The sequence below is a fragment of the Numenius arquata genome, chromosome 9, assembly GCF_964106895.1.
Source record: "Numenius arquata chromosome 9, bNumArq3.hap1.1, whole genome shotgun sequence".
In the NCBI taxonomy this organism is placed as follows: Eukaryota; Metazoa; Chordata; class Aves; order Charadriiformes; family Scolopacidae; genus Numenius; species Numenius arquata.
Genome location: NC_133584.1, coordinates 8,082,501 through 8,105,462, shown reverse-complemented (window position 1 = coordinate 8,105,462; position 22,962 = coordinate 8,082,501). Strand labels below are relative to the sequence as shown.

Genomic DNA, 22,962 nt, shown 5'->3' with positions numbered 1-22,962 from the left:
TTTCCTAGTCTTTCGTCCTCCCCTATTTGTCCACAAGACTTTACTGCAACACAGTAATTCCATAAACAGATCACTGGGGTCCCATCTTCTTACCCCCTTCCCTCTTGTGACAGCCTTTGTGCATCTGTGCCTGGACAGGGTAGTCGCACTGATCAGGGTTAAAACTTTTCTGTCTTCCAGGCTGGAAAGAAGTGAGACCAAGAGGGTGAGAGCAAAAGGTATACTCTGAGGAGACCACGATGAGGCACAAATGTGCCCTTCTAACCTTCTGGAATTTTTTCACCATAAAAATTACTCCATGTCAAATAGCTACTATGCAAAATTTAAGAAGCAGTAAAAGGATGCTAGTCTTAAAACATGTAATTTTCTGTGCCCAAAGAGTAAAATAAATTATTTTCAACCCTAATCTGTTAACTTATAAACACACCCGTATATAATTATTTAAAAATAAAAATAGCTCTCTCATACTTGAATGTTTAATTTCCTTCTACCCTTACCCAAAAACCAGCCAGAGAATATCATCATCAAGGCATTTAAAACGGGCCTGAGTTCGTGCTAAACTTTCAAAGTAGCTTTTTAATCATGTCCTTGACTTCTGTATAGTGGCAACGCTGTTGTTCAGCACCTGCATATACCCATTCAGCGGACGCCTCAATGTTGCAGTCTCTGCGCCACAAATTCTAAAACTAAATCCCCAAACATAAACCATAAGATTTGTACACAGCAAAGAAATAGCACAGAGCAAAACAGTATTAAGGATTTATTCTCCACTTTAACGTAAGCATCTCTCCTGCTTAACAGAATACCTCACATTTATTTGGATGCATGGATCTTATCTGCTTCTATTTTCTGTGCACGCCAAACCTTGCTAAACCCACCTTTTCAGCTGCTGCTTGGTAGTTTTTAATTGATTATTTCCCTCTTGGGGTTTCAGCAGGCATGTCGCTATTGTCAGCTTCCAGCTTGCACTCCCTCCCTGCTCCCGGTACATGGAGTTCTGCTATTTTCCTTTCAAAGACAAGACCAGAACTTTATTGTGATTTTTGAAAATGGCTTAAACCCTCGTTGTGCGCACCTAAAAGGCAGAACGCTCACCCTTACGTCACACAGCTCACCTGCTGTCAGCAACAGGTACATCCATCGTTACCCATCCTGGTACATACACTACATACAGCTCCGCAACGAGCCCAACAGCAGGTTTAGCTGAAAGCATTTACCAGGAGTTGTTAAAAAAGATGGGGCAATAACGAAGAGTTTTTCTGGCACGATGAGTTTGGCTCGGCTTCTCCCAGCCTCGTTGGTCCCGGTGAGGACCAGCTCGTCCCTACACGGTAGCCCGGGGCCTCCTCGCCCTCTCCTCCCCTCAGCCTTTTCCCCTCCGGAGCTGCCGAAGGAGGAGATGAGGATCAGAGGCGGCAGCGGGAGATTGAGCAAGAGCCGGGGGGGGAGCGAAGGGAAAGACGGGCGGCAGGATGGGAAGAAAGGACGGGGATGGCGGTGGCGGGGCAGGAGCTCGCTCCTGACGGGGCGGCTACAGGTCTCCGCTGTCAGGGAACTGCGGCTCTTGCCGCCCCGTCTGCCTGAGGCGGTGGTCCCTCGTCTCCCGAGGGACCGCCTGGGGCACCACACGGACGGCAAAGCCCGCTCCCCGGCCGTGCCAGCAACCCCTTTTCCCTCCCAGTTTCCAGCTTCCCAAACGGCACATTGTCCCCGCCGCGCCCCAGCGCCCGTTCCCCTCAGGGCCGCCCGTAGCCGGGGAGGTCGAGACTCCCCCGCCCTTACCTCAGGGCCGCCCGGCTGCCTCCCGCTCCCCTCAGCCCATCCCGCCTCCCACGCCGAGCCGGGGGTCACGGCTCCCGACCCTCTCGCCCACCGCGGCGGTGAGTCAGACCTGCCGCCCGACGGCGAGGGGAGGATCGCCGCCGCCTCCTCCTCCTCCTCTCCAGCCCGCCTTTACCTGCGCCGGCAGCGGGAGGGAGAGCGCAGAGCGGCGGGCACCGCTCCCTCAGCGGCCGGCTCCCAAGCCCCGGCGGCTTCCGCGCTAATCCCGCCTTCCTCCTCGTCCCCACGGCGCCACAGCAGCTGCGGGGCCAAGCGGCTCCGTCTCTATGGCGACTTCCCGCGAGACTTCTCCTTCCTCCTCTTCCTCCTCCTCCTCGTCCCACCGCCACCTCACGGGCCCTTCCCGACCAGGTGACACGGCCCAGTGGCGTCACCGTTAATTAATACCGCTTTAAAACCGTCTTGTCCCCCACAATTTTTTATTTTATTTTTTTACCTTTTTTTTTTTTAAATTTTATTTTTTAATATTTTAAATAACAGCGCCCATTCACGCCGACGCCGCTCCGGCCCCCGTCGCCTCGCAACGAAGCGCCGCCCACTGACCTACTTCTAAAATTAAAATAAATCCTTCCCGCCGCGGGGGGATGGGCACAGGCCGTGGGGCCGCTATCACCCTCAGCCACCAGCCTCTCCCCACCTTCCCCCTCAGAAAAAACCCGCCGATCCCCCACGAGAGGGGATTTATTTATTTTTCCGTTTGTTTTTTTCCCTAGCCCGCCCAGCCCGTCCGCGCAGTAACGGAAAACAAGATGGCGCGGGAGCGGGGCTTTTTTTTTTTTTTTTTTTTTTTTTTTCCCTCCCCTCCTCCCTCCTTTCAAACCCGCGGGAGGCCGGCCCCCTCCCTTCCCAGCATGCCCCGCGCTTTTCTAACGAATTTCGGTTCGAGTTCGCCGTTTGGGCGCCATTTTCGAGTGTGGAAAGCCGCCGAGCCGCCCGGCGGAGAGCCGGAGCCGCCCGCCCTACCGCAACCTCGCCGTCCTCGCCGGGGCCGGCCGCCGCCGGTCCTCGAAGGTAGCAGCTCGGCGGGCGGGCGCGGGGTAGGTCGGCGGGCGGAGGCGCCGGCGGTTCGCCTGAGGGCAGGTGGAGTTGGGGTGGGGGGGGGGCTTCCCCCGCTGCGAGCGGGGCGGTGGGGGACGCCCTCAGGGCAGCGGGTGCTGAGAGGAAGGGTGGCGGGGCGGCGGGCTTTGCCCCGCGCCTTCTTCTTCCCTGATCATCCCCGCCCTGAGGGAGGGAAAGGCGACGGCAGCCCCTCTCTCCAGTCCTGGGGCGGACCCGCCGAGGGGCCCGGGCTGCCCGGCGGCCGCTCGGTCCCCGCACCGGCGGGGCACGGCGCCCGACGTGTCCGTCCCGGCTGGTGTCGGCAGATGGATCTGAGAAGGGGGGATGAGAGAGGGCTCTCTGCAGCCCAAGGGAAAGCCCGAGGTTTCCCGCTGTGCCCTTAGGGACCTTTGGGGACCGTGAATCGGAGACCCACCTAGGATGGGGAAGACTAGGAGTGCGTTTCGGCTCGTTTTTAATCTATTTGCAAAGCAGGGACCATTCCGTAGCGAGCTCTGCCTGCTCCTTTTATTTTTGAAGTATGAGACAGAAATCCTAAGAAAGTCCACAACGACTTGGAAAGACCGTGACAAGGGCGCAGTTGGGCTCCTTAGATAAACAGATTTAAAAAAAAAAAAGCCTAAAATTTTACACTGTCAAGGGCTAATCGCTATCAAGTTTAATCGGCTGTTAATAAGGAAGCCTTCCCCTCCATCTCTGTCTCTGCTTTTCGCCATCCCTGTAACAAAAACGGCGCTTGGCAGGAGATCGCGGAGAGATGCTTTTAACAAACACCTTCGAGCTGACTCGGGGGAGGGGCTGGGCACGAATTTGTTAAATTTGTTAGAGAGTATGTGGCAGCTGATTTATCGCGATTTAAAAGCTGAGGTCGAGTAGTTATGCTTGTTCGTTCTGTCGCAGCATCTGGGGTGGAAGGGTTGGTAAGGTAAATAGGTCTATATTGCACAATTCTGTTGGAGTGGAGCAGTTTTGAAAAAAAAAAAAATAAATAAATCTGGTACTTTGAGAGTCTGTAATTGTCTGAGACAGCCATTGCGGAACACTTCTGAACAGGGGCATAGACTCAAATTGCCTTAAAATGAGTTCTTTCTCTCATTTCCCCCCTCCCCCATTGTCCCAAATGAAGGACTCTCATGAGAGTGTGGGTTGGGGGTAGGTCTGAAAACGTCAAATGATTGGCACCAATTGTAAGATGACTTTCTAACCACGTCAGTTTTTTATCTTGTGAGAAGTAAACTTTCTCATGTCTGTTTTTCTGCGAACTGAGTTCGCCACTTGCTGCAATTTAAACTCTTCGGAGAGAGTTTTGCTCATGAAGTCGTCTTTCTTCTCATCGGTTGCTTTCTATTTATACTTTTTGGGAGCTGTGCTTAAGTGCCAGCTGATGGACTTTTGTAACGTTTCATTCTTGATCCCTTAAACATCACAATTATATTAAGGTATTTTGGTTTGCTTTCTTGTTAAACACTGAATTCTGGAAGTAGTGGTTGTGTTGTATCTTGCGAAGTGAGTGTGTTGATTTAAGCTGTTTAAGAGTCAAGTCTTTGCTATAATTATGCAGGTCTTTTTGTTTATCTATCTATCCATATAAAATATATAGTCAGCATGGACTGTAGAAAGTAAAATGCTTGTCAGGTCTGAAAAGTGTATGTAAAGAGTGCTTCCATAAGACATATGGTTACTCAGTTTGTTATTGCAAATGTGTCTTTAACTCTTTTGCCCCCAGCATCACAGTGGCTATCTCTGAGCATAGTAACTGCATTGAATATGGCTGTATGAGTTTTCAGTAGGTAGATTTGTGCTGTTTTTACAGATTAAGGTTGGTCTGTTGTTTTTCAGGGGGGTGATGTATTGTAAAATATAGCATTATGAGGCTAAGCTTTAGATTTTGTTTCAGGTTTGGATTTTTGTCTTCAAAATACCTCTAGTCTTTAGTTTCTGAGTTAGTCAAACATCTGGGCAAACATGTGGGTATATTCCTTAGGGGATTGTAGTTCAATGCTTAGATCACGGGGTTTTCTTGTTTATGTTAGCGAAGGAGATAGATCCCTTCAGTAGTTTGATTGCTTGGAATGGAAGGGGAACAGCCAACGGAGGTCAAGCCAAGCAGGAGCACCAAAGCTTCTACAGCAGCCCATCGGAAAGGCAGAGAGCCCTTAGAGGAGTCCACCAGTGACATGGAAGTGGAAAACGAAGGTGACAGACAGCTTGGTGCAGACAGACCACAAGGTAGGTCTGAATATTGTGGTTCTGATGGTGTGTAAACTTGGTGTGATGGTGCCTGTTTAGCAACATCGTTTGGGTGAATTTACCAGCTGTTGCATATAGGATTTGCTCTTTTCTTTTGAAAGCCTTGAGTCCTGGCAAGTTTAAACTGCTTTCGAAATTATAAAGAAGGCTTGCAAAGAGTTAAACTGTTTGGACCAGTGATTTAGTACAAGTGCAAAAGCAATTTGTAGACTTTCTCCTAATAAAGCCTATTTCATATTCCTGATCTGTAACATTGTACTTAAGATTGTGGTACAACAGCAGGATTTTTCAAATTTATATGCAGCCAATGATATGGGATTTCTTGGAATGGAATAAATGTCAAGTTTATTTACTTAACTCTTAAAATGATTTGACTTTCTTTTTCATGAAGCAGTGTATTTTCTTGAGTTTCCCGAGTTGAGTTTTTGCTGAAAATGTCTGGAAAAACAGCAGTGTGTGTCTTTTTAGGTAGCCAGATATGCAATTATTGAAGCAAGGTATTTGACAAATAGATTAATATGTTGAAATTGGTGGCAAATACTACTGTCTTTTTGAAGAAAAAGTTGCTAGTAACTGTTGAAAAGCTGCTTTGCTTACAACTAGCTGATATCCAGGGGGCCAGTTTGTTTTCGTAACAAACTTCCTGTCTTTGCAGAGTAGTTGTGCTGTCATTACAGCTTTCAGAGCATTGTGCAGCGATCCCCAAATCTTGCAGAGTGACTTGTGAGCACGCTTGAAATGTGGCTTTGCACTTATTAATTAGAAAGACTTTGCCTGTTTCAGATTTGTAGGCTTATTGTGACGGTTGTAGCTATTGTAATTGCACAGTGCCTATTAAAGTGTGTTAGAATAAGAATTACATAATGAAAGAAAAAACCCACTAGTGAATCGATGGGACATCTTAAGTATCTCTTTTTAAAGAGTTCGGTTCATGGAAAGAAGAATTTTAATTCCGCTTAACTTGTTTTAATAATTACAGGCAAAATTATAGGTTTGGTTCATATAGAAATGATGTTTGCTTTTCCAGTTGAGCATTTTAAAAGGTGTCTAGTCATTGAGAGCTTATAGTCTTTTTTTTTTTTTTCTGTTTATTTTGGATGGTTTTTAGCAGTCTCAAATGAGATGCTTGATAATCGAAGTTTAGAAGAGATTTTGGGTAGCATCCCTCCTCCCCCACCTCCAGCAATGACCAATGAAGCTGGTGCTCCTCGTCTCATGATAACTCATATTGTAAACCAGAACTTCAAATCCTATGCAGGGGAGCAAACTTTGGGACCTTTTCATAAGGTATCTTTCTTTTATCTTAAACGTTTTTTAAATGAAAGTAAGACTTCGCTGTGTATTAATATTCCTTCCTGTATTTTCATGTAAGCTTATCTCAAAATAACTGCAAAATATTTAAATTTTAGAATGACTTATACAGTGATATTCTAAATTTTCAGTATTGGACAATAGAGAAAACAGTAAAGTGCAACTTTCTGATACTGTACAATTTTAATTTATCGTTAAACCTTAGAAAAAGCACACTTTTCTCTTTATTTCACTTACTGGAGAACTTTTAGGGGTGTGTTTGAAGAATGAGAATATTTTTTTAGTGCCCACAAGAGACTTACGTGGCTAATCATGAAACTTTCCTTGCGAACATGCTTGCTAAATGAAGTATCGCTTTGAGTTAACAAGTTAAAATTTAGAAAGCTGAGTTGAGGTGTGGGTTTTTTTCTTAAATAAGTTGTACTGCTTTACCTTTGGCAGTATCACTATCAAATAGTCTGCAGTTTCATGCAGTAGAAATAATTGTGTTTTAAACTGTTCACAGATGAAATAGGTGATGTACACTGGCCGGGATCTATTTCCCTTTGAATTTCACTTTTTTCCTTCTATTATGCAGCGTTTTTCGTGTATTATTGGGCCAAATGGCAGTGGAAAATCCAATGTCATTGATTCAATGCTTTTTGTATTTGGGTATCGAGCACAAAAAATCAGATCCAAAAAACTCTCTGTGCTGATCCATAATTCTGACAAGCATACGGACATCCAGAGTTGTTCTGTGGAAGTCCACTTCCAAAAGATCATTGACAAGGTATGTATGCTTCTATTCAGAACAGTGGAGACTTTTTTTCTTTAAGGATTTGAAAACTTTTAATAATTAGTTATTTTAGTTTGAGCTGGGGAACACTTCATAACATGATTACTTTATCTTTGAGATGTAAAACATCCATTCAAATTTAATTAGCTTAAATTCCTCTATAGAGTACTGCAGTTCTTAAAATATTAGTAGGGATTCTTTTTTTATTTTCTGCAGGACTAATATCTGGTACATATTGCTAAATAGTTTAAAAATGGATATGTAATAATCCTTTTAAGAAGAAGTCGTTTTAGAGTTGTCATCTGTTTTGCCTCAAGCAAATAAAACTTATTTCTGAAAATAATAGGACCCCTAAAAATTTATAAGTCTACATTTGGATGTTATATATTCTTAAATTTATAATATGATCATATATATTAAGAAATAAAATCTATTTAAGCAAAACTTTCCAAACTGATTAGAAACTATTTTAGGTTACCTAAAATTAGAAAAATATATAATGAATCTGAAACTTTCTTATTTACACTTTGTATACTGTAAACATGCCTGCAATTTTAAAATAGACTTTTCATCAAAAATTCTGGACATCACATCCTACCACTAAATATTTTTGAACCTGATATTTTGTTTGAATGGAATAGAAAGTGTTGGTAAATTAAAAAAAGTATTTCTTTTGCTTGCCACTTCATATTGATAAAAACTTCTGGATGGTTTTGTTGATTTATTGCAACTACAGTGTAAGGAATTTATTTCTGTTACTTTATTTGAATATAATTTTTGTACACATGTTCTAGCTGAAGTATCAACTGTCGAGTTTGGGAACAGTCAAAATAGTGGGAAATGTACATTGAAATTACAAAAATTGTGTTAATAAAGTGGCAATATATACAGCCTTTAAAGGAACAGTGTTAAAAGACAGATTTTTTTTTTTTCTTTGACTTGATATACACACACACCTACCTTTTGCTTGTATTTATAATAACCAGATTCAAAATTTGTTCATTTTTTTTTTCCACTTTACTTTGCATTAACCTCTAGGAGCTAACTTTATGATCTAAAAAAGTTCTGCATATACTAGATACCAATTGGATTATGTTCTTGGGGGTTAATCTGGGAAAGTGGTAAGCCAGTTTAGAAGCATTCATGAATTTTAACTTTTTAAAATATAGTACCAGCTTTATTTTAGTTGGTGCTTTGTAGGTAAGTCTAAGATATCTTTTGAAGCTGATGATGTCATTTTTGTCATATCTTTAATGTTTTGCTTTTTTATCTTCTACCGTTTCTCTTTAGAACTACTTGGCTAAAAGTAACTCCTTTTCCTAGCACTATAAAAGACGAGTTTAAGATGCAAATAGTACTTAAGTCATTCAAGACTTCCTAATCTAAAATTTAAAGGGTGGAATAGCACAGACACTTTAAAATTGAAGTAGGCCTTTTCCTTTGTGATTTGAAGCAGTAGTAAAGAAAATAAATCAAGTATTTTCAATGCGATAACTTGTATTAGAGGTGAGAAAGGCATAAGATGAGAGCCATTCAGTTTAAATGATTTGGGCTAATTTTTGTCCAGTTCTTAAGTATTTTTTTGGATTTTTTAAATATTTTTTTTGAGATATGCAGCTTTAAGACAGTTCCCACTTCTACTAGACCTCAGTGTGCAATTGACTTAAAACCTGAACATGATAAAACTTCTGTGCTTAATTGTGAAATATGATGTAAACCTGTGATATAGTAATTGTTTTTCTGGCTTTGTTTTTCCTCAAAACAGGAAGGAGATGATTATGAAGTCATTCCTAACAGCAATTTTTGTGTATCTAGAACTGCCTATAGAGATAATTCTTCTGTCTACCACATCAATGGAAAGAAAACGACATTCAAGGATGTTGGTATTCTTCTTCGAAGCCATGGAATTGATCTGGACCATAACAGGTTCTTAATTTTACAGGTTGGTGTATGAATAAAACCAATTTTAACTAAAGCTATGTTTTCACTTATAAAAAATACTGTCTAGGTTTTAAGTCTTGTATTTGAGGCCTTAAAGTACTCTAGCAGCACATCATGGTTTGCATGCTCTAATAAAGATGCGAATCATTATTTGCTGCTTTAGAAATTTAAGGAAGAGAAACAGTTGAAGATACTAATATAAATTTTTCTGTTAATAAATTTGTGTTCCTGACATGTGGATGAATAGAAGAGTTGTCGTACTTGTTCCGCCCTAGCAGCACGTAAATATTGGTGTAGTAAAATAAACCTTAAACCCCAATATTATTGTGCTGCTTAAGCGTGGCAGAGATTCAGCAACTTGTTTATGCTTTAGATAAAAGTGCATCAATATTAACTTAAATCTTAAGTATTCTACTGTTACCTACAGCTCTCGTACATAGACATGGTTTTACAGGAGAAGTATGTATACAAAAAATAACTGCATAAAAATTGAGGGCAAGAAAATAAACACATGAAGTGTACTTTGTGTTTACATTTGTTTAACAACTGGAGAGGACTCAATGGCAGGTTTATAGCCAACTCAAGCTATGTTTTTAAAAGCTACAGTTCACAACCCTTACTGTAGGAATAATCATAGAATTTGTCAATATAATAGCATTTATATTCACATTTGACCTTAAAATTATGAGTCTTGCTGGCATCTGCTGTTCTAAAGACAGGCTGAAGAGAACCACACTAATTTTTTCTAGTTTTTAAATAATAATGGAGAAATTTGCTATGCGCCAAACAATTACTTAAAATGTAAATTGAGTTAAAGTACTTGATGGAAGTATTTAAATATTAATTCAATTGAGGAACTATATCTGCAATTACCTGTACTTATTTCACTATTATTACTAACAGGTCCCAAATCTACTCTGTAGGATCATGGTCTAGAAAATTAGTGAGCAGTAGGAGCCTTCCCAAGGTCTGAAATTTTTCAATAGAGTTCATTTTAGGCCTATTTTTGTCAAAGGAGCTTCCAGTTCCCCTCTTAAAAAAAAAAAAAAACCTAGATAGGTCGCTGTGCTTGCTTCACTTCCTCAAGCCTTTTCGTGCAGTCCTTTTTACAGTTACACCCATAAAAAGAGGATATATCTGTTTTGAAGTCTCCATGCCAATTAATTATTCCCTCCAACATTTTGTTCCTGTATTTTCTGTTTCAAGATGGAGTGAGGTGTACCTCCAACAGCACAACTGTAGTAAACACGCTATACAGTTCTTCTGAAGTATCATTTTAGCAAAATTTCTAAAAGGGAGACAATGCAGAGTCAAAGATTAAGCTAGGTAGAAATTATGGTGCAGTGGTATCAAGAGCTTAATGTTAGAGGCCGTGCCCTTTTACCTCCCCTTTAGAGGAGGGGAGGAGAGCATTTGGGATGGAGTATTGCTAAGCTTTTTTAATTTATTTTATTTTTTTCTCCAAGATATGATTTGTTTTCTTCTCCCATTAACTGTCTCCCAGGAAGTTATCAATGAGGAGAACATACCTTTTCCTAAAAGCGTGAATTTCATGCTTTCCACCTGTACAAGGAGAAATAAGGGGGAGGTGTAACCAATATTAAGGCATAAAGGAGTGGTTCCCAACATTATTTTTTTCTCTCATTCCACTAGACTCTTTGTTGGTAATGTATTATCATGAATGGCAGAGGAAAACGTACTGAGATTTGGTGTTCAGTCTTTCTGACTGAGGCGAGGTCCTTTCTCTTTGCATGTAAGGTTTTGTGCCTTTTAAAAGTGAAATCTACTGATCTGGTGATTCAAAATTGAGTACTTTCCAGTTGGGAAATATAGCAATATTTTCCACGTAATGACAGCAGAAATTTAAACCCTAAATATTAAAAATTATAGTTAGAAATAAATGAGACCATGTCAGAAGGCTAAGGTTGTGAACTACTATCACAAGGATTGCCCTTTTCCCCCTAATGTTTTTCAAATTAAGTTATTTACAATTGGGAGGATAAGTGACAGGTTTGTTTAGCTTCTGCTCTTCTCTTGTTATAGCTAAACTAAGTTTAATTTGATATCAAGTCAGAGTAATTTCTTACTTTGTTATAAGTCTCTTTGATTTTGACCATCTCAATAGGGTGTGATTAAAATATTTCACTTGTAATGTGGATTTTGGGCAAAAATGTTAATTAATGTTATTATCAAATATTATTAATGTTGATTATCAAATGCTGCTTTTTGGTGTGTGATAGAATATTTACAACTTGTCTCTGGTACTAACTAGTAAGAGAACATGTCCTACATGTAGTAACAAAACCTTTAGCTACTTAATTATATCTTGCTAGCATATTTAGCATTACTCAATGGAATACACTTGGTTTTTAGAAGACTGCTTTATTTTTTTTGTTTCTTCACCCCCTATTTTGCAGTCTTTTTCTGGCATAGCAGATTTTGATGCCTTTTAGGATAAAATTTGAAAGCTTAGGCCAGACAATTTTTTTAAAAGTTGGGTAGGGCGTGATACAGGTACTTCAGCTGATGCCATACTGAAAATATTGAAATCAAATTACTTCTGTGAGTAACATTACAAAAAACACCTGTTGAAAAACAGAATATGTAAGAGTAATTGAGTAGTTCTAGAAGTATTACAAATCCTGTGCCTGAACTCACTAATTTAAAAAAATCTTGTTTAAAAATGGCTTTAGTTACAATGGGATATTGCCAACATTTAACAGGAGGTGTTTGTCACTTTTGTGATCCTTAAGTTCTTACACTAAATATTTCATGTTTTTAATAAATTGCTATATGCTTTTAGTACTTGAGGAATAGACAACTGTTCAGGGCATTTTTAACGAGCGTGCCACAGCCTGAAACTGCAACAGGAAAAAAAACTCTCATCTTGTCACTTAAGAAAAAAAAAAAAAAAGGCATGCTAAGCACTGTTGTAAAATCTAGCATCTTGCTGCTATTTTTCTGTTTCCATGCTTAATGCCCCTACTTCAGTTACTTGTGTATCTATGAAGAACAACAAATAAAATTATTTAGCTTTTCTCAAAAGACTTGAACTTCAGTGTATATATACAGAAAACTTGTGTGGCTTCTGTGTTCTGACCAGGCTGGGCAAAATTCAGAAAGGTAAGTACGTTTGCTGTTGCTCAATAGAGACTCCTCTGAAGAGGTTGACCTTGAGGCTGGAAAAAATCTCAGCCTCTTTCTCCTGGCTGGTTTGTCTCTAAGGAATTATTAAATAAATGGGGAGCACTTGAAAGAATGTCAGTTCTGGCCATCGCAGGGTAGGCATGTCTGGGGAGTAAAGCAAACCGGCTCTGGACAGCAACTGTTAATGCCTGCTGAATCTGGCTTTTGCAGTCTTTCGAGGTAAGAGAAGTATAGTCAATACATACATTTTAAAAGGAAAGTGGAATTTTGTACGTAACTCCCTTTGAGCTACTTCGCAAACAAATATTGTGGAAATTGTAATAAATGGCACGAGACTTTAATTTTGTGCTAAAACACAGTATCACGGGAGCAGACATATCAGTTGATTTCAACTTCCTTCAGAACCTACTTTCTTTCAAACAAATTGAAACTGTTAAGTAAATTTTTTACTAATTAGTATTTCACTTAAATGCATTTGATAGGTATTTGCTTGAGAATATTTTAATTAAGTCTAACAACTACAGTGATTTTATATGTATGTATTTTTTTAAACTGATCGGAACGGCATTTTGTAATCAACACAGTGCTCTCCTATGGCAATATTATATTGCCAGAAAGGAAGTTTAGTCAAGTTTTTCACCTGCTGCTTTGTGGAAATAATGTAGGAGTCGCTCTTTCAGTGTATTGGAGAGGAAATGAGGGAGAGCAGATTTTCTTCTTGCTTTGAGATAAGCCAGAAGTTCCCAATTGTCGAGGTCTGCTTTCCTAATGAGGCACACCAACGTTTGAGCTAAAGCACCGAGTGGAGCACGAGCTGAAAAGCTCTGCTGGGATTACGAATGGAGATCTATGCTGCCAACATTGGTGGTGGAGAGTGATTTGTTCTAGAAAGGTCAAGGACAGCTGAGCTGAAGTGGTAGGAAGAATTAAAGCAAGTGTGATAATATAATTAAGTAAAACTAGATTATTTTAATAAAATATTATGTAAAAATGGAAGCCTCACACTGATTCATAGAGCACAGAATCAATTTCACTGACCGTTTCAAAGATTACGTTTTTATCCTGAAGTGAATACAGAGCAGCATAAGATATGCTAATATGTCCGTGGCAGTTTCAAAATGAATTCTCGTACACTATCAGAAAACTTACTTTGGCAATTTATATGATTTTTATTTTGCAAATTGCAACATAACATTGTAACCAATGTTTATTAAGCTTTCTTCAGAAAAATAGGGAAATACGGAAAGTGAAGAAAAGCACTGTTCTAGGGGCAATGGGTAAATTAGAGTGATCAATTGAATAGTTTAATTGGAACATAGCAATAATCTTAAGTCAAACATTGTAGGTTGAGTTTGACAATGACTGACTTAGATTCCAAAGTGACTCTAGATTTGCACTCAATTTGTATTCTTGTATTAAATACAAGAATGCCCTTAAGAAAGCTTCTAAAATTAGACAGATGTGCAAACAGCTTGACAAAGGCTACTTTTAAATTATTTCCAGAATGCAGAATTGTAGTTTTGTGCAAACAACTGAATGTTGTATAACAGGCTAATTCTAAGTTTTTCCTCATCTTTGGACATTAGTGGCATTGTAGATTTGTGTATGTGCATTTATTACTTAGTTGACTTTCTTGATTTCCCACCTAGCTTGTAACAATTTTCTTGGTAGGCAGGGCATAAAGTTAAGTATTTGATACTTTCCTCTCCTCCTGTGTATTTGTAAAATTGAAGGGTAGAAATGAAATACGACTGCAAGCATTAAGTAATAGCAGGAATAACATGGAACTGGGAAAAACAAACAAACTGTTGTGGCTTACAAGAGCTGTATTACAGTCGTGTTTCCAGGAAAAGAAGAATAAGGTTACAGGAATACTGGTTATCTATGTATATAGCTTCCAATGTCTGTGTATGTGGAATTAGAATTCATAGTCAAAACTTTACATGAAAACCTTTACATACAGGGGAGTGTGGGCACACTGTCCAAACAAAGTCAAATTAAAATTACCATTATGGACAATTTAGCACTTTTTATCCATTCCTTACTGTATTCTTGCTTAAAAAGGAAGAGCTATCATTTTGGTAAAGAAAAAAAAGTGAAGTGTGAGCGGTGTCATGCTAGTCCAATAAAAGAAAAATTAAAGATGGGAGAGGCATTGAAAACAGTGGAAGTAGCATACAGGGAAATGGAAAGCTTTGTCTCATGTTGCTTAAGGGCTTATATAAGATAAAAATGCAGTTTGGGTGCCTTTATATTATCAAGAAACTGATTACACAAAATATCCAGGAAAAAAAAAATTGAGGCAACTAGTGCCAGATGCAGAAACTAAGAATTATACAACTTCTAAGCTAGCACTTACCAAATGATACAGCAGGTTGATACTCATTACTACTTTTCCTCTAATTTTACTTCTGATTGACTTTTGCGGCTGTTACAAGTTCTGTCAAACAAATGTTTAGAATTGGAGCTGCATAAGAAAAGAGCCTGAACCTTATTAGTAGTAATTTAGTATTAGTGCTAGTTCTAATGTCGATAGTCATAAGTGGGTCAGAACAGAAGACCAAGAAAGGAAAAACAGTAATTGGAATTTCCCAAAATTAAGTTTGTATTTTCTGTATTTTAAATCTCTGTAGAAAAACAGCATTTATAGTAAACATACTAAATGTTCTAATGTGGTTTCTCCTTCAAGCAAATCCATGGTGCCACTGGTTTCGTTCTGCTGCATAAGCCGTTGCTCTTCCTTATGCTGCTGATGCTAAGAAGTTGTGCACACTGTATTTTCAGCTCCTGTAGCTGGCTGATGAAATACTTAAAATCTCTTGCTCTGGGAGAAATACTTCACCGTTTGGAAGAAATTGAAATATAGCCATGTTCTATAAAATAAGATTAAAAACTTTTAAACTTTTGTATTATTTTATTAAGATAAGTTTCCCTTATACCAGATCAGTTCTGTCTAGCCTTCCATATTAAAAAGTTAAGAAAAGATTTGGGTATAATTTGGATTGATCAAGATTTGATTTTCTTCAATAGGACAAACAATTACAGATTTTGCCTGTGGCTACTACAATCCTCCACAAAACTTTGAGTTAGAGGTGGCGTTTGTAACTGCAAGTGCTGTTTTCTCAGCATTCTGGACGTGCTGGCTACAACTCAACTGGTTGCTTCTGTTCGGTGCTTAAAGGACAAATTCCCTTTATCACCTGTTGCATATAAAGAAAACCCTATTGTTTCAAAGTTCAGTGTGGTATGAGTTTTCTTAATAACTCGGCCCTTTTTGGGGGAGCAAACATTCATGCTTAAACCATTTTAATCTAAAATTCAACATGTTTACATTAAATCTTTATACATGCATATATAATAATACTGTCACAAACATCACAACACAAGACCATTAATCTTGCGATGCTTGACAGTTCAATGAAACGATATTCTGACAACTGTCTACATTTGCATATCACTTAAATGAAACAGAATTGTGTAATACCCTAAATTTGCAAACTGTAGTTCACTTAATGAGTTAATTTAGTAAGCAAATGAAATATAAATATTGGCAGTATTAAGAAGTTACAAGTGTAATGTGTTATGCTCTGGATTACCCATCCATCACTCAAAGATTTTGGATTTTTAACAAAACTTCCTCTTATGGGTGTTTAAAACATCTTAAAAGCCTAGTATGCTATCAAAAGTGTGCTACCATTACAGTGAATCTAATAAAATATTGTTCTGAATTTAAAAAAAGCATTGATTGCCTTAAAAATACCAAATATTATAGCCAGAGTCATATCTAGAACTTTGTGAGTTTGATGTAATCCTGAAACAATTATCTGTTTTGACCATAACCCCAGCCCACAGCCTTCTCTCGAAGTCCTGTAACACTTCTGATACGAGGCAGGAATTAGAAATTGGACAGCTTGTAGTAATTAGGCTTGTTTTACTTTTCATTACTCCCAATGCTGGTAGCAAAAGAATTCTGAAACAAAGCTATCAGCTTGTATTGATGCAGAACCCCAGCTGTAGGTCGAGTTGGCATCTAGGTATAAGAGGGTAAATCCAAATGTTGGAGCTTCAGGAAACTTTTTATGAGAGGAAAATATCCAGGCTATTGCAGGAGATGCTCCCTATTTGCAATAGGCTTCCTTTGAAGAAGAATACTTGAAGAAGAAGGAATATTTTCCTCTTGCCCAGCACCTCAAAGGCGGAGAAAATGCAAATAGAAAAGTTAGTATAAAGGATTCATGTAATTTACCAGTATTGACAAAATCTGTGATCTCTAAGCCTGAATTCAATTGATAAAATATGTTGGAAGTTCCACAAAGGGTGCAGAAGATGTTCTTGTGTTGTATTTGCAACAGTTGAAGTGGGAAACTAAGACAAATAGGATGTCCTGCTCTCTCAAGTAATGCCTCGGTTTCTCAGCCATGTGTAAAAAGCACAGGTTTTTCCAATATATAGTATTGCATCTTCTCAGCAGTATTTTCCTAAAACTATTCCTTATGAGCAAAAACCAAATGCAAATTTCAATTCGGGTAGATGTTACATTACTCCACTTTTGGATTTGATTAGTGTTGAAGAGCCCCATTACCAGAAACCCCTCCAAAAACCAAAACACAACAACTCTACCAGAAAATTCCCCTCAAAAAAACACCCGAAGTACCCAGTGCTCCCCCCACAGAATGCAGGACGTTTCCATCTACTGGATTCCAAGGTACAAAATTCCCTTGTTCCTTTATTTGTTTTAACGTGCCCATGCTTTACTGTGCTTCAAAAGTGTTCCTGATGCGTGGGTTTTCACACTCAAAAGTTAGTCTGGTTTCTTAGGTTGTATAGGATCGAGCTAATCTTTCCCCAGGTTTTCAGCACTTTGTTTTAAAGTTTCAGATTAAGACACCAGAAATTAAGTGACAACCAAAATCCTGGAAAGTTGTTTTTACCTACTCGCTGCTGTAATTATTCTGTGGAATGCTAACAAAGCTGATCTGCAAATGTTGTATTAACAGTTTAGTTGACAAAACTCATTGTGTTGCAAGATACTGTCTTCAAAAGTTATTTTTCCTAAATTTTCAGGGGTGAGAAGAGGAGGCAGTAATTGGTAAGCAAACACCTTTCTCTGTAGGTTCTCCAGAAACCACTAGTCATAATGCAGGCACGTTTCACAACCAAAGAGAAAAATACTGTTCCTTTCTTCATGAAGAGTTTTAAGGCTGCTGTCGGTAATCTTTCAACTTTAAAGGGTTTTCGCTAGCTCTGTCTTGTTTCATACCAGAATTTTAGAATACAATCAGAAGGCTGTATTCTGAAACTCCATAATTCTAGTCCCAGCATCATCACAGACTGAGCTAAATGTGCACGGCGCCTGCTACCAACAACGAGCAGTTTGTCACCGTTTGAGCCTGGATAATGTCCGTATTGGGATAAGCACATTATGCCATTTGGATTTCTTAGCTTTGGAATTAGTGCTTCAGTCCATCCAACTCTCGATGTAAAGGAAGCATCACGATGCTTCCGTCTGCCAAGAGCAACAAACAGGAGTTATCTGCAGAAGTGAAAAGTAGTATCCTGTTTCAAGGCTCGTGGTCAAAGTTGCAGAAAGGCAGCTTGACGAGCAGGTCAAAGCTTTCCTTTATCAAGCAGTTTGATAACCTTGCTTAAAATGCAAATCTCTATATGCCAGAAATCATTGGATAAACTCAGATTAAAAGCTTTCTGTTCTGAGAGGATCAGCGGTTTCAAGAAATGAGTATGTAATTTTAGAGAAAACGGTAGTAGTTCTAAGAAATGAGGTAATAAGAGTTCAGGGATTTTACTGTCCCACCTTTTGAGGGCCATGCGGGAGATGAAGTTCTTACCCTTCACAGATATTCTCGAGGAAGATAAATACAGCAGTGGAGTGTGGCTATTTAAGCTGCCTGCGTTGTTAGAGATGTGCTAGTCCTAACGAGAATTTGTCTAACACAAATATAGAAGAGTGTGTGTGCAACATAGAGACTGAAATTTGATGAATCCTGTCTGTAGATGGCTCACATTAAATGTACAGCGTTCCTAAGATACTCCTAGGATGCAAGTATAACTTCTGATGCAGGTATAACTTCTACTGCAATGCACAGAGCTCAAAATAGATAGACCCTTGACTTGGCAGCCTCGTAACATTAAAATAACGATGGATCATGTAGATAATGTCACCGCTTCTGTCACTTCATCAACTGTCTTTATGGGCATCCGTCTGGGGCATCCTCATCGGCTTGAACACAGCAGGCAGGAGTGGTCCCGGCACTCCTGGCTAGCGTGTTTTGCGCTGCTGCTTCACCCTGTGCTTATGCTGTCCCTCTCGTAGGCTCCTCAGCTGAGTTGTTGTTTCCAAATGGTTAATTCTATTATGAGCAAATCTTTTTGAAGGCTTTTACGGTTTCCTTTAAAGCTTATGCTCTTTACTTATGCACAATAGAAACTTAAATTTAGAAAGTGTCTGAAACATGGCACTGAAATTATTCACCTGCTCGAGAAGAGTTCAGAGATGCAAAGGAAGGCAGAATCTCCAGCTTCTGTGTTCCTTGAAGTTATTCCCCATTATTTTTCACTAGAGGAAGTACCTTTCAAATGAGAATGGCTCTTGCCCTTCTTGTCTAACTGTGTAGCCTGCTGTCAAGGTTTCTCATGATTTGTCACAGCTGTCAGTTCATTTTATTGCTTAGAAATTTCTCCACAGATAAACTTGTGTTCTCTCTTAGAATGTACAAATAACTTTTCTGTTAACTGAGCTGAGGCATTCTGTAGGAACTGTGATTTAAACGTGTGTTCATTACGTGGTGTTTGAGCTGACTACCTCTGTTACTAGGGATGCGCCAGCATCCCAGTGACAACTTCAGCCTGATGTAGACTTCCCACACAGTACAGAAACTGAAATCGGGTTTGTAATTCCATGTGGAGCTCTTGCCCTGAATGTAGAGCCTTCCCAAAATACTCAGTGGGTATTTGATGCTTTTTCGTACAGTGATTACTTAACTTTTGTGGATGTTTTGTTCTTTGTTAGCTGTCTGCCAGTGTCACCAATGTCTTAGTGTTGACATCCATTTTGATTGTCTTCTCAACTAAATAGAGGATTTACTTGTTGTTGTTGTTGCACGTTGCTCCCTCTCCTCCCATGAATTCGTGCCTGTGAGCTAGAGGCAGATAACTGAGGCAAATAACAGAAGAGATTTCCTGGTGGTCTGTTCCGAGACGTTGGATTTAGGTGTGACAGCTCTGCGAAGCGTGCCCAAGCACGTTTTCTTCTTTTCAACAAATGTCTGCCTGCTGCCGCCTTAGTTTCACTTTCAAAAATGCTGTCCGTATGTCGAAAGATCTTTTACTAGATAAATGAACAAGAGTGGTGGGGTGGGTTTTTTTTTTACCTAGTTCAACTACTGGGTCAAGTAATAAGCACAGTTAAAATGTTAGGAAACAGTTAAATTGGCTATCAAGTTTCACCAGAATGCAGAGCTGTAAAATGTGTTTTCCCCCTGTTAATCATTGCCAGGACTACTTGCAAGAAGAGCAGGTACAACTTTTAGTATCTCCTTTGTCAACTAAAATAGCTGGAAACCATTTCTTAAGATGTTAGCTATTGGGGTGGGATAAACAGATTTCTTTATATTATTTACCAAGTTAGTATATTAATATTAAATAATACTTAATACTCTTATTATTCAGTTATACTTTATGTATTTTAAATATTTTCATTTTTACCCTTGATAAGAAAAGAATCCAAGAATTTCAGTAGGTAGTCCATCCTACATCTCTTCACATAAGATGAAGAATAATATGTAATTCTAAAATTGCTTGCTTATGGTGAAGTAGAGGAATTGCATATAAAATTGGCAGTTGCCAGCCTGGCAGGTTCGATTCCTGTGCGTGATCTTCTCCACAGTACTCAATTCACTTCAACTTTTCAGAATGTTACTGTACGTATGGCCTAAACTGAAGTCACCAGTAATTCCTGGTCGTATGGTGATGTATTTATTTACTATGTAGGCAACCAAACCCTGGATTTCTTAACTTAGGAGGTTATACAATTAGACACAATTGGATTACATTTCATTAGGTGTTTACTATTTCATTAAACATATTGTAGTTATATTCCATTACATAGTGAGCTATGGAGAACCCTCATGACTACATTATCATCTTTCTTAGGTGGTTGTGACTAAAAGATGGCTAATTATACTTACCAGATAATAAAAAAAAAACGGACTTGTGTTCCTTGCCTGTCCGTAGTTCCTGTTTTAATCCAGAGTAGTTCTGTGGGTCACAGCAGCACCTAATGAGGGATATACATGCAGTGTAGAAAATCCATAGCCTTGATGTTCGGCACTTGAATTAAACATCTATTCTGTGAGTGTTTTTTCTTGGATGTAAACAGAGGAAATGCTTTAATGCAAGAAGAAACAAAATAGAAACGACAATTCCACAGAAATTTAGGAAGTGACACAGTTTCCTACCCATGAGTAGTATCTCACTGACGGGTGGTTTTTGGTAGAGAAATCATACTTTTGTGGCAAGGGAGCAAATGTGTAATTGGAATCGTATATAACACAACTGCAGTTATTAGAAAACTAATCGTTTGGCTTTTTTGATATCTGTAAGAAATAAAAATAAGAATTGGTTGGTTTTGTTGGAGTTTTCTTTGTGTTGTCAAACCTGCTGACACTTTTTAGGAATGGTAATTACCAGAAAATAAAAACTTAGATGCATTTAAGATAAAAGAAAAAAACCCCAAAAAGTCTAAAAAAGGAATTGACAAAACCCCCTTTACTCTAACAAAGGAATTACATCCATGAAATAGTTATCTTAATAAATACTAGTTCTTATTTTGCAAAATTTGCAAAACTGCTTTTTCCCTCCTACTCAGCCAAGCAGTATTTACTAATTGGAAGCGAAGCATGGGGCCACTAGGTGTCATTGTATCCTGAGTATGTGAAACAAAATCACTCGGACAAAAACTTCCAATAACTCCCTTAGCTAACATTCAGCAGTACCTTATCCTCAACTTTTTTAGCTGGCTATGGGTCTGATTTGCAACACTTGCCTAGAAATCCTGCCCTTCGTTGCCTTCTGTGACTGTCCTGTCTGGTTCTCCAGCAGTCGCATTAATCACCTCTCCTTCTGCATGTTCTTGAGAAGTTCTTCCTGATCCATGCTTTTGTAGAGACTTAGCTGTCGGCTCATGCTCAACGAGCTGCCAACGACAACAACTAAATTCTTAACTATGTTTTCACTCTGTGATTATAGACTTAGTCTGTGTATGTTCAATTTCACCTCTTTGTCTTCTGATATATGACCATGTGATTTACCAAATATAATCTGTATTTTGAAACGTTGAGTGCTACTGTGTCCTAAACATAAAGTGTTGGCGATAGATAGGTTTTTTTTTGTTGGCTAATGACAGCATCAGTAAAATAAACAGTCCTTGTCATTGACTCAGTTTAATCTTTCCTGATTCGTATTTTTTTAAAAAAATCAAATTATTCTTACTATTCAGCTTAATAGTTTAAAGTTAATGCTGTACATAAAGGAAAATTAAATGAAGGAAGCCTAAACTTAAATAATGTTTTTCTTTTTCCAACAAGGAAGTCTCAGTTGTATGAAATACAAGCCCAGTTTATCCATCAGACATGATTTTATGGACCTTCTGTTTTCTAAAGAGTACCCTCCAGGGACTTCAATCCTGACTGAGCTACCTTAAGACCATTGGGTGCTACATGATCTAGAGGGCATGCTTTATTCTCCTCTTCTTTTTTTAGGTTGGGGAAGTACATTTTGAATCTTTAGAGAAATGAAGCAGTGTTTAGACCTGAACGTTGGCTTCAGAAGAGACACTGGGTTTTGTGCACATCACCACCATGCACTCCTTGGAGGACACTGCTATTCATTTTGATCTTTGTTTTCCCCAATATAGTCAGTTTTGATTACTGCATTATTTTTTTCTTTTTTTATACTGCTAGAATATGGTCACATACTTGCATTCTGAAGATGTTTGTATTTTTTATAGACTGCTAACTCTTTCCCCAGGAAAAAATAAAAGAAAAGAAAACATCACGCTTTTCTTTTCCAAGGGGGAAGTTGAACAAATCGCAATGATGAAACCGAAAGGCCAGACTGAACACGATGAAGGCATGCTTGAATACTTAGAAGATTTAATAGGATCTGCACGACTGAAAGAGCCTATCCAAACTCTGTGTCGCAGAGTAGAGGTTCTGAATGAACAGAGAGGAGAAAAGGTGAGTCTCAGAAAGTTTTGTTTGAATTACAAATAAGAAATACAAACTCGCAATGTTTCATTATTGGATTTTTTAGAAAAACAGTTAACATAAAGACTTGGTTAAAATTTGGCACTCCTCTACGAGAGTAGAAGTACAGAGAGATTTTGATCTTTATTGCATCTGCTGTTTCTCTCAATTATAAAAGAAATGGGCAGCCAACGTCAAGTACCCTCCTTTAAAGACTCAGAATGTTGGCTTTCTGTTCCCAAAGGTGGAGTTGGAACACAGCATTTTACCTGCTGAACACTCTTGATCGTATCTGTATGCATTAAATGCTTCACTGACTGAATAGAGAAACACATTCTCTGAATACATCCAGAGAGGGCTTCCTGAAACGTTTCA

At 39.0% G+C, this 22,962-nt stretch overlaps 1 protein-coding gene across 1 annotated transcript in view; it reads left to right on the top strand.

Moving 5' to 3' along the window:
* Positions 1–3,971: 3,971 nt before the first annotated feature.
* The window catches only part of SMC4 (structural maintenance of chromosomes 4), a 37,341-nt gene continuing 18,350 nt past the window's right edge, over positions 3,972–22,962 (top strand). The window contains exons 1-6 of the mRNA XM_074153908.1: positions 3,972–4,340; positions 4,935–5,130; positions 6,260–6,438; positions 7,040–7,231; positions 9,003–9,179; positions 22,414–22,578. Of these exons, the coding sequence (XP_074010009.1) occupies positions 4,974–5,130; positions 6,260–6,438; positions 7,040–7,231; positions 9,003–9,179; positions 22,414–22,578 (870 nt within the window). The 5' untranslated portion in view covers positions 3,972–4,340; positions 4,935–4,973. The remainder of the gene's footprint in view (positions 4,341–4,934; positions 5,131–6,259; positions 6,439–7,039; positions 7,232–9,002; positions 9,180–22,413; positions 22,579–22,962) is intronic.